This window comes from Verticillium dahliae, genomic scaffold, assembly GCF_000150675.1.
Source record: "Verticillium dahliae VdLs.17 supercont1.32 genomic scaffold, whole genome shotgun sequence".
In the NCBI taxonomy this organism is placed as follows: Eukaryota; Fungi; Ascomycota; class Sordariomycetes; order Glomerellales; family Plectosphaerellaceae; genus Verticillium; species Verticillium dahliae.
In genome coordinates, this window is record NW_009276966.1 from 133,808 (window position 1) to 152,127 (window position 18,320).

General features: G+C 53.7%; 6 protein-coding genes across 6 annotated transcripts in view; 3 read left to right on the top strand and 3 right to left on the bottom strand.

Moving 5' to 3' along the window:
* Positions 1-702: 702 nt before the first annotated feature.
* On the bottom strand, positions 703-1,902 carry VDAG_10163 (uncharacterized protein; the record flags this gene model as incomplete). The annotated part of the gene is made up of 1 exon (XM_009659989.1): positions 703-1,902. The coding sequence occupies one exon, from the start codon at positions 1,900-1,902 to the stop codon at positions 703-705; it is 1,200 nt and encodes a 399-aa protein (XP_009658284.1).
* A 733-nt stretch (positions 1,903-2,635) lies between these two features.
* On the top strand, positions 2,636-3,472 carry VDAG_10164 (phosphoglycerate mutase family protein; the record flags this gene model as incomplete). The annotated part of the gene is made up of 1 exon (XM_009659990.1): positions 2,636-3,472. The coding sequence occupies one exon, from the start codon at positions 2,636-2,638 to the stop codon at positions 3,470-3,472; it is 837 nt and encodes a 278-aa protein (XP_009658285.1).
* An 875-nt stretch (positions 3,473-4,347) lies between these two features.
* VDAG_10165 (drug resistance protein) lies at positions 4,348-6,003 on the top strand (the record flags this gene model as incomplete). Its single annotated transcript, XM_009659991.1, has 1 exon — positions 4,348-6,003. The coding sequence occupies one exon, from the start codon at positions 4,348-4,350 to the stop codon at positions 6,001-6,003; it is 1,656 nt and encodes a 551-aa protein (XP_009658286.1).
* Positions 6,004-6,044: 41 nt separating this feature from the next.
* Positions 6,045-7,167, bottom strand: VDAG_10166 (acriflavine sensitivity control protein acr-2; the record flags this gene model as incomplete). The annotated part of the gene is made up of 2 exons (XM_009659992.1): positions 6,045-6,866; positions 6,968-7,167. 2 exons carry the CDS (start codon positions 7,165-7,167, stop codon positions 6,173-6,175), a joined length of 894 nt encoding a protein of 297 aa, XP_009658287.1. The 3' UTR covers positions 6,045-6,172.
* Positions 7,168-14,788: 7,621 nt separating this feature from the next.
* Positions 14,789-16,279, bottom strand: VDAG_10167 (chloramphenicol resistance protein; the record flags this gene model as incomplete). Its single annotated transcript, XM_009659993.1, has 1 exon — positions 14,789-16,279. One exon carries the CDS (start codon positions 16,277-16,279, stop codon positions 14,789-14,791), a length of 1,491 nt encoding a protein of 496 aa, XP_009658288.1.
* A 1,602-nt stretch (positions 16,280-17,881) lies between these two features.
* The window catches only part of VDAG_10168 (uncharacterized protein), a gene marked incomplete at both ends in the record, with an annotated part of 1,273 nt that continues 834 nt past the window's right edge, over positions 17,882-18,320 (top strand). The window contains 2 exons of the mRNA XM_009659994.1: positions 17,882-17,998; positions 18,065-18,254. Coding sequence (XP_009658289.1) covers positions 17,882-17,998; positions 18,065-18,254 — 307 coding nt within the window. The remainder of the gene's footprint in view (positions 17,999-18,064; positions 18,255-18,320) is intronic.

The following is an 18,320-nucleotide window of genomic DNA, read 5'->3' on the forward strand; positions in this document are numbered from 1 at the left end:
GATCCCTTGGCCATTTGTCGATCATTCTGATATGAAGATGAACATGGGACAAACGTCGAATACGGCATAGGAGGGAATATTGAAGAGTGCCCTGCCACAACAAGAGCCATTGAATCGCATGATATGGCCGTGGCCGCGGGGACTGGTGATCTCGTCTCTCAAAAGCTTTATTCAAGGTGTTATATTGAGATGCCCTCTCCCCCAGGGAGAGTACGAGAACACTATTTCTATGCCACTCCTCCTAGTCGTGTTGCTGGTGGAATACCTGGCTGGTGATCACAAAATCGTGATCACCAACCCATGATTACGGCACAACGTCACGAGACCGTCCTATCAGCTAGGCTCGTAACACCTAGTAGTATGAGTCTTGGGTAGCGACGTAGAGGTTTAATGCTGTGATCTTTATAAATTGATCATTTGATGCTGAGATGATGTTTCGCTTGCTTTCATTTTCCTCCGGAGATAGCTTCCGGTTCTCCCCGCCAGAGCCAACCCACGACCATTAAAGCAGAGTGGTCGGTTCTTTAACGCCCTGATCAATGGAAACATGCAAGCGCGACCAGGCAGGTGCATTCTTAGCGAGGATTCAGGCCCAAAACATTCGGCTGTCAGGCATCAACTCAGACGGTTCATGAACTGACGCGAACTTGCCGTTAGCCTTTAGACACAGGACACTCATGCGACATTGCCAAAACCAGCACTTTATGATCTAGCCCAATTCTGCCCTTCCAAGTATCCTGGCGGACTTGGACTTTCGTCTTGGTAGGTTGGTAGTCTCTCCGCAACCCAACCTGGAGCAGTACTCTGATCATCGGCCATGGCCACCCGATAGGTCAGCCTTAGGATTTTCCCAACGCCCGTTCGGATTGCTAAATGAAGTTGTCCCCGCGGGAAGTGCTCTTTGACAAGCACAAGCTCGATAACTAGTGCATGGGTCACCTCGGTACCGTCAATGCTCTTCGTATCGTGGTTGTACGCCGGTTCGGGGACGTTGGAGCGTTGGCAGATGTCGAAACCAAACTCCACTTCGGCACTTCCCTCAGCATCGCATTCTTTCCACGCATCATACACGCCGTTTTCGCCAAGCGTTCGGGATGTCCTGCGGACAAGGTCTTGGCTTCCGCTCTCGGGGACTGAGCATCGGTGCCGCTCGCAGGGGATTGCAATGGCTTTAATGGTCTCCTCTAGCCTCCAAGCCCCCTTCCATAACCGCCAGATATAGTCGTTGTCGCCATTTTTCGGAGAGACGAGGAGGCCCGTCAACAAAAGACAAACGTTGTTGGCGCCGGCAGGGCGGATAATAGGTTCGATGGAACTTTTGACGCGTATACCTGAGGCGGGGAAATTGCGAGTCGCTTGTAGAGGCCAATGTTGTATGGAAATATGGCGCCTGACAGTCAGGGTTCGCTTGAAGGACACAGTTCGTGGCATGCTAGTCGGTATAGTTTGAGACTTGTAGTGGACTTCGGCGTGAAATTCGAAGGCAACGGAGAGTAGAGGTGACTTCATCGAGGCTGGTAGGTGATCTGGTATCAGGGTGGAAAATGGAAATGTTTGAATGCCGCTCTGTAGGACGGTACTTTGGTTCAGAAAAGGCCAGTAATGAATTGCAAAATACTGGTCCTTGCACTTCGCGCAGTAATTTTTGACCGGCTTCTTCTGGACAGTATGGACATTGAGAACAGCGGTAAAACGATTGATCTCCACCGGGGGTCCTTTGATGTTCAGGGAAAGCTTTCCGGACAAAAATGATGGTGGGCTGTTCAGACCGGTTCCGAGGACGATGTTTGGCGAGCTCTCGATGTCCCAGTCCAGCGAGACTGCCGAGGCTATGCGAGGCCTGGATAGATTGGTCAAAGAAAGGCTTCGAAGTGGACTCATAAGATCAGCCAGGTCAGGCATATCTTTTGGGCGTTGACAAGATGTGCTCAACATGGACCTAGTGAATTGTACCCCCGAATTTGTCACATGTAGAGTCTTTCTCGACCTGTCTCTGAAATGCGATGAGGTGGCGTGGAAGTAGTATTGCGGGATATCGGGGCGTCTTCCAAAGTAAGTAGCGATGACTGCTTGCGAGAGTCTGACTTACGGTATTATATTCAAGGCTGAGGTGATCAGCAATAGAGAGAACCTCTTCTGAGGACAGCTGGTACCTCATCCTGAGGTCACACCCCCAATCCTAGAGTCACTGCACCGGGCCAACCTGAGCAGAGCTGGGGAAGCCTCGTGTCGGAAGAAGACGCTCCAGTAGGCCTAGTGTCATTTGTTGTTCTTCCCCATTTGTGAATTTCTTTGCAGCTTAGGTATCTATAGGAAGCCTGGGGAAGGATTTCGTCCCCTGGCGTTCTAGAATGTGGGCCCAGTGGGAACTTGGCGGACTAAGACACTTGCTCGCCCAAAAAAGACTCGTCAGTCGATAGAGTTTATGCACGGCATGTGTCTTGGCTGCCTATTAGAGCTTTGGATTGAGACAAGCATTTAGCAGCAGAATAGCACAAGATTTCAAGATGATTCAGCAGCCTAACATTCAATGTATATTCTTGAGAACTTCCATTTTCTCAACAGCGATGCTCTATAGATCATTAGATTCTGCATACTACCACAAACAAGTCTTTCATACTTCTACACATCCAAAATGCCACCAGTGGTTCATTGTGTCCGCCACGGACAGGGCTTTCACAACGTCGGTGGCGGATGCTACACTCTTCCTGACCCTCACTTGACGCCCCTGGGTGAAGAACAGAGCAAGGCTTTGGGCAGAACAGTCTTCGCTGACCAGTCAAAGATATCTCTTGTTCTGGCTTCTCCGCTTTGCCGAACACTCCAATCTGCCTATTTGGTGTTTCAATCGGCCCTCACATCCAGCAGCAAGTGTCATCCCGAGATTATTGCAATCCCTGATGCTCAAGAAACCTCGGATGACGCGTGCGACGTTGGAACCAATCCATCAGTTCTCCGCAGAGTGGTAGCCGAGAGCAAGTTGCCTGTCAACCTCTCTCTCGTCAAGGAGGGCTGGAACGTGAAAGCTTTAGGAACTCGTTACAGCCCAGAAAGTAACGCCATAGCAGCCCGCGCACGGGACGCCCGCATTTTCATCCGAGAGAAAATCCGCCAATTGATCAAACAAGGCGATACAGAGCCCCAAATTGCGCTTGTGGCGCACGGGGGTTTCCTGCACTACTTCACCGAGGATTGGGAGGACTCATGGCTGAACCCTGGGACAGGATGGCGCAACTGCGAAGCTCGGTCGTACGTATTCAAGGAGGACGTCATGAACGATGCAGATGTCGAGGTCAGGCTCACAGAGACGATGGAAAGTCGGTTGGCGAGGGGAAAGGGGAGTCCTATGCCGTCTGTGGAAGAACAGGAGGTCCTGTTTGAGCAGGCGATGGAGAACTGGGAAAGCCAAGGGCTGCAAAGACCCGACAGAATCGGACTGGGCCTCATGACGAGCGTCATGGCATGTACATGATTTGTTGATAGGCAATCTCCGGCATATTCCCGAATGGCCTGTCTGATGATTTCGCTGCTGATCGCCTTAGTGTTGAACAGATCTTCCTCCACGTTTGATCTGAGCTGAGTGCCATCCATTGCAGAAAGTCCTGGAACATTCTTGAGGCATTTATCGCCTTACGCCAGTCAGCAACGTTTGTTGGCTGCATCCTGTCAACTCCGCAGAAAAATAATTATCTCGCGTACGAGTTCCTGCGGGTATACTGTCCAGCTACATGAGCCTTTCCTTTTCATCAACGTGGCTACGAACATCGCGATCCACAGACGGCCGCGATGGATCACATCAGTCTTTCACCGGCCAATGAAGAGCGATTAGCTGACAAAAAACGGCTGGTAGATGCCAGATATGGGTCTCAACTTGGACCTTAACGCATCTCGACGAACCTTGAACTGTCCAGGAGGCTGAGAGATCGATCATCACTAACCCTAAATAGGCAGCCAAGACGCAAGTGGTGCATTAGCGCCGTGTCAACAGCAACGTCAAAGTCGAGCAAGCAATAGTGCTGACCCATCATCCAATTCGTTGAAGGTATGTGATGATATGGAGACTCTGAGTTTTGTTGCGCGTTGATACTCGCCTGGCAAGGTGTGGATGACGAACACGAGCCTTCAATCGTCCGAAAATTCACACTTCCAGATACTCTGATTACAAATGTAGCAACCATTTCACCAAAGATGAATAAGATGCCTTCCATGTGATGCTTATGGCCCGGTCTCGAATTGTTACATGTCTCTTCATATTCATTAGCCGATACTTGATAGGCAATGGCACACCTGTCGTCGCCTTCATCACCGCCCCAGCGAACCACCAGCGACACCTCAGCGACACCGACTATGCTTTCGAGGGATTGTAGCCCCAAGGCTCCCGACGAAGGACTTTCTCCTTTGCCAGACGACAATGCTTCGCTCAATGTCGATGGCAATGCCGAAGCCATACCCACCGTTGACGAGTCGCTCCAAGCACGAATTGAACGCCTGGGCCGTGAACGGCCTCCAATCTTTCCAACCCGCTGGAGCGAAATAATCTTCGTCTTCAGCATCTCTATGTCTCAATTCTTGACAGAATACTTCGTCTCGGGTTTCACTGTCATCCTTCCAACACTGATCACGGAGCTCAATATCCCGCAAGCAGCCAGTGTGTGGCCAGCAACCGCGTTCTCCCTCGTCATCGCCAGCACCTTGCTCGTGTTTGGCCGTCTGGGTGATATGTGGGGAGGATATCCCGTCTTCGTGGCGGGCCTCGCCTGGCTTCTTGTCTGGAGTATAATAGCCGGGTTCAGCATCAATCCGCTGATGCTCGACCTCTGTCGGGCCCTTCAGGGGTTAGGAGCTGCGGCAGCCCTGCCGACCGGAGTCATGCTCATGGGATCGTTGTATCGTCCCGGACCACGAAAGAATCTCGTCTTCGCAGTATACGGCACTTCAGCCGTATTTGGGTTCTTCGGTGGCATCCTCATGGCAGGCATTGTTGGTCAATTCACGCGCTGGGGCTTCTACTTCTGGATCGGCGCCATCCTGACGGCAATCACGCTGGTGACTTCAATCTTGTCCATTCCGCGTCCTCATTCGAAAGACCGAGCCCCAAGCCTGGCCAAGATGGACTACCCCGGCGCCGTCACGATCGTCTGCGGCCTCGTCCTCGTCGTATTTTCTATCTTGCAATCAGCACACGCCCCTGCAGGCTGGAGAGCACCATACATTCCCGTCTGTCTCGCGCTTGGTGTCTTGTCACTAGGTGCTGCAGCCTACATCGAAACGCGCGTCGCTGCGCAGCCTCTCCTGCCAGCTTCCATCTTCACGACACCCTGCATGAGCCCTCTCCTTTTGGCCCTCTTCCTGCTTTACGGCACGTGGGGTGTCTTTTCTGTCTACGGCACACTCTATTTCCAGAACATCATGTCAGCGAGCCCGTTGCAGGTGGTGGCGTGGTACGTGCCTCTCGGAGTCGCAGGCCTCATCATCAGCGTCGTCGAAGGCTTCATCCTGCATCTGGTTCCAGGACGAGTGCTGTTGATCATCGCCGGCCTGGGCGCCGTAGGGTCACAGCTTCTCATTGCCATGATTCCGCTCGGAGGGAGTTACTGGGCGTGGATCTTCCCTGCCGTCATTTTCAGCACCGTGGGGATCGATCTGCCCACGATCCTGGCGACAGTCTTCGTGACCACGACGTTTCCCACGTCACAGCAGGGGCTGGCGGGGAGCGTCATCAACTCTGTGCTGCAGCTGGGTGTGGCCTTCGTCCTTGCTTTGACGGACGTCATCCAGGCGGCAACAGTAGATGAGGTAGGATTGAGGCAGAGTTATAAGAACACCTTCTGGTTCGGAGTGGGTGCTGCAGCTGCGAGTCTGTTGATTCTGGCCATCTGGGGGAAGGTTCCAAAGGCCAGTAGTGATTTGACTGCGGATGAGAAGGCTGAACTTTTGGAGGAGGCGATGACTGAGCAGCGAAGGCAATCAGTCAGGGGGGGCTGTACTCTGAGCGATGCGTGATTCTACATGCAGACCTCTGCTCACGAATTGGTGCCAGAAAACGTGGTCTTCAAGAGGATATTTCCCCGAGAATCGCTCTCATGATTGTAGTAGCTATCTGCCTAGTCCCGGTCAGTGGGCATTGGATATCTACCACTACCTTGATGGGTTATCTGGGGTGGCCTAACAATCATGCAACCAACCAGTCGGTGCCTACACTTTTCAGCTTCTCGACCCAGTTCCAATTCTCTTCCTGTAGATCGAGCATGTTATTTCCGCTCTCGGTAGTATTCTCATTCTTTCTCTCATCCCAAATTGTCGTCAATGCTCCGAGGGCCTCTCTGGTGAGTCCCCAAGCCTCCAGCTCCCAGAGCTCCTGGAACCTTCTCACCACCCAAGCACGGTTGGTGAGGTCAGCCGTTTCCAGGCCAGCAATGAAAGCCGGCCACGCCGTTGCTGTGAATAATGCATCTCTGGGTTGCATACATGAAAGGTGGACGATGATTTCGGCTGCTAGGGTTTCCAAATCATCCGGCAACGCTGTGCTGGGCCATAGAGCAAGAATGATACGCGACAGATAGACACACACAGCTGCCTTGTGTGCAGAGGCAATTTCAGTCCGATGGAAGAGATCGTCGGCCGGTGAGCGTGGCTGGAGATTGATGGCCCAAACAGCGGGGTCGAATGACTTTGCAGCATGTAAGAGATGAAAGGCACCGTATCGTCGCGAATCGGCCAAGGTATCCGGAGACGTAAAGTCTTCGTTCATCTTTAAGAGCTGAGCCCCTGCCTGCATGACAGAAAGGAGGGCTGCCGGAAATGACGAGCAATGATTGCCTTCTGCATCCTGAAGCAGTGACATGGTAGTCGTCGATAACCCACCGCTGTGTGGTAGATAAGAATTTGCGAATGATGACCCAAGAAGATCATACCTAGTCGATGTCAAGTCACGGGCCATCAGGTTTCTGGACACAGGACGACTTACACCAAGCAATTTGACATCAACCATCGGCGGAGCGGGCTCAAAGTCGTCTCGGTTGCTACGGCAGACGCGACCAGCTTCTCAATGATTGTCCTCGCACCATTGATGTGGAATATCCAGCTGCCTCGCCCGGAGTCAATGAGCTCGAACCCAATAAGGAGAAGCACTGACGCGAGAATCGCGTCAACATCCGCCGGAGCCATGGTTTCGAGAGCAGACTTCAACAGCAAAAGTGCCTGTTGCTTGGCGCTGAGCGCGTCATGAAGAATCTCCGGGCGAGATGCTAGACATGGACCGATCGATCGAGAGCTCGGCGACCTCGTGCTGCTTTGAGGAGGCGAGTCTGTCGATGCAGAGATACTTGAAGACCTTGATAACTGTCGACACGCGTTCGACATGCGCAACGCTGAGGTAGCGGTGATCGCCTGGAACAAGATGGGTTTCTGGTACGCCATTGGAACCAGGTCGCGGAACGGATTGTGTTGGGGGGTGTCATAAAGAACGAGATCTTTGCAAACAACACGTGCAACTTTTGCTGACATTAGTATGGAGAGAAGTCAGGGAAGAGAAGCCAGGCGGGAGAGGCGGCCTACAATAGTCAAGATATGTCCTCGACCGAAAGTCTAGGTCTTGCGCGGACGGGTCTTCTAATGAACGAGGAAGCGAACGAGGAGGGTTCGAGTGAGAGCTCGCTGATGGGGCCTGCTCTGTAGACAAGATTGCAGGCGATGGCGCTGGTAGACTCGACGTCGCGGTTGCCTTCTGGATCTTTAACATGCTGTCGGATGTCACGCCGACCATTTTCCCACGACTCGCCATGCCCTTCTCCCACCGCAACAGGGTGCCATAGCCTAAGCAAGTGTGACCAGCCTTGGTGCATTTCAGGCAGTGCGGAAGAGATCGGTCACATCTCAATCGGCTGCGCCTACAGTTGTGGCATGCTCCTGGCCTTGCACTCATGGCTAGGTTGAAACCTGGAAGGGACAAGACCTGATAGTCCTTGCGAGGAAAGGGGGTTCCTAGAGATTGCTGCTATCGGTACGATTAATATGGCACAAGGGCCTGGGAGCAGTGAAGATGGCGTAGGTAGGCAGTCGGCGTAGAGGCTGCAGAGGTGAGGTGGAGGGACGATACGAGACAGCCGCATGCGGGTGCTGCAGGCTTATTGAGTAGGCGGTGGGCAGACGTATTATCGTCGTGACGAAGGTGTAGGGCTCCGGCTTGCAGGTAGTAAGGGCTTTTAAGAGCGTGGGTCTTTGAGAAGATGATGTCGTCGATAGCCTGTCTTGAATGACGGTCACCTAGCAGAGACGGGGGAGCGACGTACTCACCTGGTGCTGTACTTAAGGTACCAGGTACACCACCAGGTAGGGGAAACGGTGTATGCAGGTATACAGATGTACCCTATTAAGCTAGATTTGCGACTAAGCGAATCTGAACACACTTTGCTTGTCTTTCACGACAGCACAGTCATCTGAATTCCTTTACCTGAGGTGTACCTACTGGTAGGTAGAGGTAGGTAAGGTACTGTCACCACGGAATTGAACAAAGTGGATTGATTGTTGTTAAGGTACAAAAGGAGACTTCCAGAAGTCCAAACGAAGGTAATTGGTCAGATCCAGCATCGGTAAGGAGTCTTACCGGGGCGATAACGACAGAACAAATGCATCAAATGAGGACTCCACATTTGGGATGAAAGTACTCCTGGGTCACAGAACAGAACCTTGCCTGATCGGCAACACACCCCCTCAGATGGGTAGGCGAGCCTCTCTCTGACCATCTGAACCACGAAAGATCAGGCAGATGCCTGTTGGCGGCTTTTGGTAGAGAATTTGGTGCCTTTGGAACAGTTGGCGTTCTCAGGGCAGATGAAGGAAATCGTGCTTGTGAAGCAAATAAGGATGTGTGTAAGTGTTAGGAGAGGTGGGCGAAATTGAGCAAGCTGTTCACTGGTGGACCGCTGGTACGCACTCCATCTGCAGAAGCTTCACGAAGTTCTGATGCTTCTGAGTCGGGAGAATCTTTGTAAGCCCATCGCTCACTATCTTGTCAGTGCTCATCCAGTCCACGGATATCTTCCCCTGTCTGACTGTTTGTCGGATCCAAAGACGATGGATGTCAACATGCTTGAGCTTCGTAGTGGCTTGAGGCCTCTCACTAGTGAGTAACAGCAGCGTTTGGCGGTTATCACAGAACATCTGGATCGGAACCTTGCCATGAAAACGTAGCTGAAGCTCCTTGATCAGACGAAGAGTGGCAAGGTAGTTCCTCGCTGCGACACTGAGGGCCACCAGCTCAGCTTCGGTGCTAGAAGTGACCACGGATCGCTGCTTTGTAGCTTTCCAGTCAATTGGACCTCCAAAGAGCATGGTGGTGTATCCTTGTGAGCTAAATCTGGTGATGGGATCATCGCCGAATGATGCGTCGCTCGCACAATACAGCGATGTAGAATGGTCTCCTGATCCTCCGTAGGACAGCGAGAGAGTCCTTGTGCGATAGAGGTAGCGGAGACAGTGGTCTGCTGCAAGGTGATGGAGTTCTGTCGGCCTGAGCAGAGACTCCGCAAGTCTTGAGGCAGCTTTGGCCACATCAGGTCGTGTTGTGGTTGCTGCGTAATTGATGGAACCAATTTTGCGTTGGTATAGTTGAATGGATTCAGCAGAGGCTTCGTAATCCTTTGGAGCAGGTGCTGGGTCTGTTGATAGAGGCGTCAAATGACCTCTGGTGGATGGCTGGAGGTTGAGGTCCTTCATCTTTTCAGTGATGTAGTTCTCCAGAGACAGCCAGAGCTTGCGCTGGCTACGATCTCTGACCACTCTGATGCCTAAGAACCATCTGACCTCGCCAAGTTCTCGCATCTCGAACAGAGACTTGAGCTGGCTCTTCAGCTCTTCGGCCGCTTGGCGATCCTCTTTGCGGTTCATGAGGATGATGTCGTCAACGTAGAAGAACATGATCATGCCTCTGCCCATGAAGACACAGTTATCTTCCTCGAGAGCCACGAGGCCGATCTTCCGCATAGCCTCGGACAGCAGCTTGTGCCAGAGAAGCGGTGATCGGCGCAAACCGTACAAAGCTCTCTTCAGCTTGAAAATCGTGCGCCTCTGTGGAGCGCCCTTCTTCTGTTGCATCTCCTGCATGAGATCCCAGCCCTGAGGGGCCCAGACGTAGACTGTCTCGTCGAGGTGTGCATTTGGAAAGGCGTTGACGGCATCCAACTGGTGCGTGTCTAGGTCAAACTCTGCACAGATGGCCATCAACGTTCTGAACGTCTTGGCTGCCAGTGTCGACGCGTATGTTTCCATCTCATTCTTGGGCTGTTGGTCTCCTCGTACGCAGAGCCTGGCCTTGAACTTGGTCACGTAGCCGGTGGAGTCAACCTTGTATTTCCAGACCCAGGTCAACCCGAGAACCTTGTGTATTTCCTGGTCGACCGATTCGAAGGGGACTTGCTCGATTGTGTCCATATTTTCAATGGTGTTGACCTCCTGGACGCTTGCTTCTAGCCACTGCTTTTTGTGATCAGAATGAAGCATCTCCTTCCAGGATCTTGGCTCCGCGGGCATATCTGTTCGGAGAAGCGGTTTCTTGTTCGATGGAGTCTGAGTGTGAAAGAATGAGTATTCCACGGTCAAATGTGATGATGGAGGCATTTTCTTGCTGCGGCGGGCTCCTAGAGCCTGGTCGGTGGGGGTGCCGTCTTTGAACTGTGACGGCTTTCTGTCTCTAGCGCTCCTTCGAGTGCCTTGGATTTGTGTTGATGGCGACGGCTGTGGGGCTGGTGCCACTGATGGTCGGGCCTCCACAGTCTCTGTCTCGTCTTCAGCTGAACTTTGATCAGCTGGTGTGTGTTGAGGTGTTGATTCAGGGCTCCGAGCTACTTCGATAGTGTCTTCAATAGCCTCTTCAGTCACTTGAATGGTGTCTGGCACGGGGATCGTGTCTTCCACAGCATCTTCAGCCCCTTGAATGGTGTCTATTACGGCATCTTCCACCCCCTCAGAGACAGCTGGCTGGCCTTGTCCAGTCTCCGTCTCTGGAGTTGGACGTGGTGACGGCAGGACATCATCTCTGCTGGCTGTGTGACCTTCCCGGGGTCGCAGTATCTCCGCGTTGATCTTTCCTCCAAGTTGGAATGTCCGGGCTTTCTCGAACAGGTCGATGGTGGCAACATCGAACTCGTCAATGTCCAGTGACGAGTTGAAAGGATTCTGGGCGTCCGCAACGGGCACGTCCAAAGCCTGGAATTCGTCCTGTAGAATTGGCTTTGGGGATTGGGCGTCCTTGAAAACTGTGGACTCATCGAAACCCACGTCTCTTGTCCTCAATACTGCTTTCATCTCTGGAACCCAGATTCTGTATATGTTGCTGCTGTCGTATCCACAGAGATAGCCGATGTGGGCTCTCGGAGCCAGCTTCTGCTTTCGGTTACGTCCCTCTTGGGCGTCTGCCGTGAGAGGATACGCCCTGCATCCGTATCTTCGCAGGTGAGCCAGGCCTGGAGCCGTAGTTCGAGCGGCAAGGCCCTTGGAGTTGAGCCAGTCGTTCAGCCTTCCTTCTGGTGTCGCCCACTGTAGGCGTCCCTTCGGCGTGAGATTGTGGAGATATGCAGCGGTTTGTACCACCTCTGGCCACAAATCCTCCGGGAACCCAGCAGCCGAGGTAAGGGTTCTTGCGATGGTGAATATCGTGCCTCCATTGCGTTCTGCGGCACCGTTCTGTTCTGGTGTCCTTGCGGCTGATCTCTCCAAGAGAATGCCGCGCTCTTCTGACCAAGTAACCAGATTGCTGCGTAGTGCTGAGTCCCAGTCAACTCTCAGGACCTTGATGACCAGATGGTACTGTCTCCAGAGAAACATCTCAAAGTTGATAAACGCCTGGAAGCCATCTGCTCTGGCAGGCAGAATCCTGACAACAATCTTCCCCGAATATGCGTCCGTTATTACAAGGCACGACTCCATGCCGTTGTACGACTTCCCAGGGCTGAAGAAGTCCAGGTTGACGCGCTCAAATGGATTCGTCGTCGTGTACGTTGGCTGTCTCCGAGATACAATCTTCTTGGATTTCGCTACCCCGCAAGACTCGCATTCGAATGTTGTTGGCCCTTTCACCCCAACTCCAGTACAGCTGTATGGCAGCTGCTGTATGGCCTCTGGGTGGGCATGAGCCAGCCGTTCGTGCCAGAGCCTCGAGTCGCTGACCATCGCGGCTCTCTGCTTCTTGGAGTGATAGAAGGAAGTGGTGCTATGTAGGGTGTTCACCGCATACTGGCCACCCTTCTCCTGAAGTGGGATCTCTGAGCCAGTGGCTGGGTTGAACAGCATGTTCCTGAGGGAGTCCAGTCCGAGTCCTTGGCGTTGGAGCTGCCTGGCTGAAATAAGCGTCGTCGGGTAGTCTTTGATGTACGAGACATCATGGCAGGTGATGCTGATGACGTTCTGCTTGCTGTCGAGGGTGTCGATGGCCATCGTGCCATGCCCTTCGACGGGGCTTGATTTGCCTCCTCCTGTGCTGTATCTTACAGTGTCGGTGGCCTCGCGAAAGTTGGTGAGGAGGTCTTTGTTGTTGGTTATATGGTTGGGTGTACCCGAGTCGATCAGGAACTCGTGACGGAGATCCCCTCCTCGGTTTGTCCGTTGAAACTCGTCCGAATCAGCGACGGAGAAGTTGCTCATGAAGTTGGTGTACTCGTCATCGCAGCTCTGTTCATCATCGTCACCGAGGAAGTTGTTAAAAGCAGAGACGGCGACTCCACTGGTGCCTCTTGCCTCCTGCCGCTTCTTTTTGTCCTCCTTGATTTTCTCGTTCCAGAATTGCAATGTGCTTGGCTTCATCCTTTTCTTCGCTTCGTCAATGTAGTCCAGCAGGCTCTGATCGGATTGATAGCTCTTCTTCCTCCGGTGTTCCGCGATATTTGGGCACAGACAGATGGGCTGACACGCCTTGGGTGCCCTCTTCTGCTGTACACAGTCGCAGAATGGTCTGCGAGAAGGCGAGCTGTTTGGCTGTTGAGGAGAGTCACGATGGGAATCCTGGGCACTCGTCCGATCACTTTGACCATTCCGGTCCTTGCCCATGAAGGTCACCGAGTCGCTGTAGAAGGACGTCTGAGATGGCTTGGTGGTGAGGCGATGCGGTTGGTAGTCTCTAAGGTAGCTCTTGTACCTCAACGCCAGTACCTTCCCTCCATCACGATCATCCAGCTCCCGGCGAACTTGGTGGGCGCACTCTGCTTCGGCCCACCCTGGAGACACGGAAAGAATTGCCCGAAGGAATTGAACATTTTGATCTGCGGCTTCTTTAAGCTGAGGAATCCCGTGCTTCTCAACTTCGATACAGAGTAGGATGAAGTCGTCAACCCACTTCTCATGGTCCATCTTCTTGATCATCGCCATATGCTCCTCCCAGCGCTGGCGAATGTATTGTTTCTGTCCCATGTCGGAAGGGGCGAAGTGGTCCTTCAACGCCTTGAGCCACTCCTGGCTGCTTTCCTCGTTCATGAAGACGGCCGAAAGGCTCCTGTCGACTGTGTTGAGGATGTATTTCTGGACCTCCTGGAGGCCCGCTGACTCCCTGTTGTAGATGTCCAAATGGATCTTGTACAACGTCAGCAGTGTGCTGAGATCTCGCGTCTCATCTTCGAATGACGGTGCTATTGGCTTCTTGGCCCTCTTGGGCCGCCTGTTAGCCTCTTTGTCTGGGTCGACTAGATCCCAGGCCTCGTAGGAGGTCGCCACGGCTCTGACTGAGTTGAGCCATGTCCTCCATTCCTCCCTCCTTGTAAGTGTCACTCTGTGCTTACCAGAGTCCATCTTGAGGCTCCCTGGGCGTTGTCGGAGACCGTCGGGGAGGTCGTTCGATGGTCGCGACTGATCGCGTGTATGTTGAATATCATCAATTGACCCCGCGTGTACTCAAGCCCTAGGCCACACGTCTCGGAGGTTCAATTGGTCTTGAGGAGCTGATTTCTCCTGCTTCGATGTGTCGTGGAGAGATGATCGCTCTCCTGGAGGATGTCGGTAACGGCCCTTGGCCAGTGGTCGTCAATGGCGAAACGTCGCGTCAATTGACTGTTGAAGTGCAGCGGCGATTCAGCTGTAGACAGCTTCGCAGCAGGCGTATTGGCCGTAGGCGCCCTGCTGTAGATATCGAAGGTCAAGGAGCTGTATCGTCGCCCGGGCTCATAACTGTCACCACGGAATTGAACAAAGTGGATTGATTGTTGTTAAGGTACAAAAGGAGACTTCCAGAAGTCCAAACGAAGGTAATTGGTCAGATCCAGCATCGGTAAGGAGTCTTACCGGGGCGATAACGACAGAACAAATGCATCAAATGAGGACTCCACATTTGGGATGAAAGTACTCCTGGGTCACAGAACAGAACCTTGCCTGATCGGCAACAGGTACCTTGTGGCAATAAGCATCCATATCCGACCCGATTAGCGAATAGGACGAAAGGCGAGTCGCCCGAATAATCATGTCCTCGCTTTTGGCACCCACCAACAACCCGTTTGGAATCCTTTTTCATCAGCTTTCATCAATCGCCCGACTCAAACAGCATCATCATTGCCACGAGTGCCGAGCCATGGCGCAGTCGTTTTTTTTGCGCCCCATGCCAGCCTGATAGGGGGTTTACATGTCTGATCCTCCTTGAGCTCCAGGGATCCAGTTGGTTGACCTCCAGCTAAGGTAGCAAGCAATATCACGGCATCCTCGCAATGAAAGCATTTGTGTTTATCTCTGGACTCTGTTGAACCCTCTATTTGGTTTGCCATAGCCTCATGACCATCTTTCACCTAGTCCACCACCATGTCAAGGGCAGGGGCTACTTCGCTGCAGTCACTCGAGCCTCCTTTTCCCTCCTCCACTTGGGCCCATACCGCACAATGACCCACAACGCCGGCGACAGGACAGCACACAGCAGGGCCAGAAAGGTAAAGGACCACCCCCTCCCCATGCCCATGATCATGTACTCGATCGACGCCGTCCCCGCAGCACCCATCAGACAGCGCACAAGGTTGTTGGCCGCCGTGGCCGTGGCCGGCGCCTTGGGGTTCAGATCGACGATCAGCGTGTTCATGACGCCGAACGACCCCGTGATGGTCAGGCCGATGAGGAACTGCAGCACCAGCGGCACGGCGACGCTCGTCTCGAGGTGGAGGACCCAGCCGTAGACGGCGAGGACGGCGAGGCCGGCGGCCAGCGTCGGGAAGACGGGCTGCAGGCGGGCGCGCTCGATGGGGAAGTGGGTCAGGTCGTCGCCGCGCTTGCGGTCGATGGCGAAGCCGACGCGGCGGGCCGTGCGGCGGTAGTTCCAGTCGAGGATGTAGCCCTGGGCGACCGAGGCGATGCAGCAGCCGGCGCCGTAGGGGAGGTAGCAGAGGCCGAGCTCGAGGTCGGAGAAGCCGTAGATGCGCTTGAAGAGGGTGCCGAGCGTGGCTGAGACGTCGATGAAGGCCACGTAGAGGATGCTGTTGTAGAAGAGGATGAGCGCCATCTCGCGGTCGAAGATGATGCGCACGGCGCGCAGGGGGTTGGGGAGCCGGAGCCGGGGCCGGGGCGGGTCCGTCGGCTGGCGGGGCGTGCCGCGCGTGCGTAGCGTGTCGAGGAGGGTCTTGTTCCAGCCCTGTGGCGCAATGGACCCGTTGCCGACGACGTTGCGGCATGTCTCGGGGACGACGAGGGCAAAGGGGACGAGCCAGACAACGGAGAGGATGGCGCAGAACCAGAAGATGGCGGACCAGCCGAGGAACTCGGTCAGGACGCCGCCGAGGATGGGGCCGAGGGTAGGGCCGATGTTGATGCCGGCGCCGACGATGCCCATGTACTTGCCGCGCTCGGAAGAGGTGGTGATATCGGCGACCATGGCAAAGCCGAGGGCGATGGCGCCGCTGCTGCCGCCAGACTGCACCATGCGGAGGACCAGTAGGGCGACATAGTTGCGCTGCAAGGCGAGACCAATGTTGGCACAGAGGTAGATGGCGAAGGCAATGAGGTACGCCGGGCGGCGACCGGCCATGTCACCGAAATCGCCAAAAATGGTCGGGGAAATGGCCTGGAGTATCATGTAGGAGGTCACCGTCAGGTTGATCAGTGCGATGGTGACGTCAAGGTCTCGAGCAATGGGCTCCAGAACGGGATAGTAGATGTTGGCGGTCATGGGGGAGACGAAACTCGCAACGGACACCATGAAAGTAATCCATTTCTTGGTGCGCGGATTGAAGGTGCTGTAGGCCGGTCCGCTGGGAACGCGGGCGACCGTTTCGGCGTCCTCGATGGGAGGTTCATCGTGGGTGACGGCAGCCGTGGTGGTCATGATGGCTGCGATGACGATAAGGCATGCAATCCACTGGGGCCATACCGCTTTTATATGATCAATCTGGCACTGCGATGCTTGGAAAAGCAGCTAGGCTTATCGCCGTGCCGGCTGGCCGGAAATACAATGTCACCGCTGGGAAAAGCCTGCGTGGGTACTCCACTGATGGCCATTTACAGAGGAGAGGTCCACCCTGTCCCCGGAACTATATGAAGTACGCCGATGTCGTTCGTATATGATCCAGTATCGTGTTTGTAAGTACAAAAAGTGATGCATTTATGAGCCCTGATTGCGATAGCATAGGCCCATATCAAGACACTTTTCATGTTGCCAGGTCGAGGTTGTCAATCAACAAACATTAGAGCCTATTTCGAAAAAGCTAGTTTCACTCAAGGCGCCATAGTCAGATCACAGTATTTAGTATAGTTTTGCGCGGACCCTGTTCGACCCGAGTTTGTGAGACTTGCGACATTAGACGTTGGCCTGTCATTGAGAATACTGACGCAGTGTCAATATTGATGTTGCATCCAGCATTTTGTAGACGAATGGACGTTGAGTTGAGCTGCCAAGGTTTCAATGGCCTGCATCTTTACCTTTGATCAGGTTGACTTCACGAGAGTATTCACCTTTCTCCGCATTGAAGCTAGGTTCATCACATGGAACAGAGTAATAGTCGTAAGCAGATCCCAAGCACATACTCACAGCATAGAAGTGAGTGCCATCAAATGAGCAATGGAAAATAAATCAGTTGCACAAGACATCGCATTTTGACATTTTTCACTTCACATCTCGCCCTCTTAATTTAAAGGTGTAGAAACTGAACGATTCGAGCAAAGCTGCAGGCGCGCCCTGACATATTTTAGGATCTATGGAGCCAGTTTTCACCTCTCGACATAAGAATGGTGACTTGTCTGAATCGCTCACTGCCGAACCTCGTCGACTGCTGGATGTCCACTTCTGGCGGCTGCCCGATATCGGCCGGCGCAAAGCGTGGCACGCCGGATGGTCGGCCGGATGCTTTTGGAGCGATCCACACGGGATCAATGCGGCGCTCCATGCTGGTTCTCCGCTCCTACCTAGCTTTCTGTGTTCCCCAAGTCCGCGTGGCCAGAGTGAGATTCGATCCAACGATGAATAACAGAAACTGTAGAGTTCCGAGCTTGACAAAATTGCGGCAAAAGGCAGATGCAGTGCAGCTGACTCATGTCCATGTACCTGCTCTGGCCCTGAGGATATGGAATTCACTGATGATTGATTTCCATCCAGCAGCTACGTTGAAAGCTAGCTCTCTGCGATGATGAAGTGCCCTATGTCTGGGAATAAGAATTTTGATACGAATGCATAAATTTGACTGTCGATTTGGTAGAATGAGAATGCCATTCCAACGTCTTGACGAGCGTGGTCTGTGCACCACTGCACCGCCTCGCTGTGGCTTGCTGCTCCAATCAATGCAGACACGTCATTGGGAACAGCTCTCGCTCTCCACAACGTTGATGCCCGCCCTGGAGCTTGATTTCACAGGTAGAAGCTCGCCCAAGTTGCATCCTCAGACACGCACCTTGTTACCAGCTCTCGCACGCCAGGCCGGCCCCATCCCCGACAATGGCAGACCTCACTCCCGCCTTCAACGAGCTGCTGGCCAAGCACAGCGCTCCATCCACCCGCAAAAAGTTCAGCCTAGAGGACATTGACGGCTTCCTCAAGGAGGCCTACAGAATCGTCAGTCAGCCCCTCCCCTTCTTCGCCATTTCCCAGCCGCCAGACCACTACTGACCCGGACCCCAGAACTCCCACATCACGACCCTCCACAATGAGCTCAAAGACGTCCGCCAATCGTACCTCTCGACAGCCCAGCCGCGCAAGACACACATTCGCGCCCCGACGACGACGACGACGACCGCCCCGCAGCAGCAGCAGCAGCAGCAGCAGCAGCAGCAGCAGCAACAGCTACCTCACCGACCGCGACCGCGAGGACGTCGACGCCACGCCAAGCAGATGTTTCTGCGAGCTGAACGTTTGCTTTTGCGCCCTCGAGGAAGCC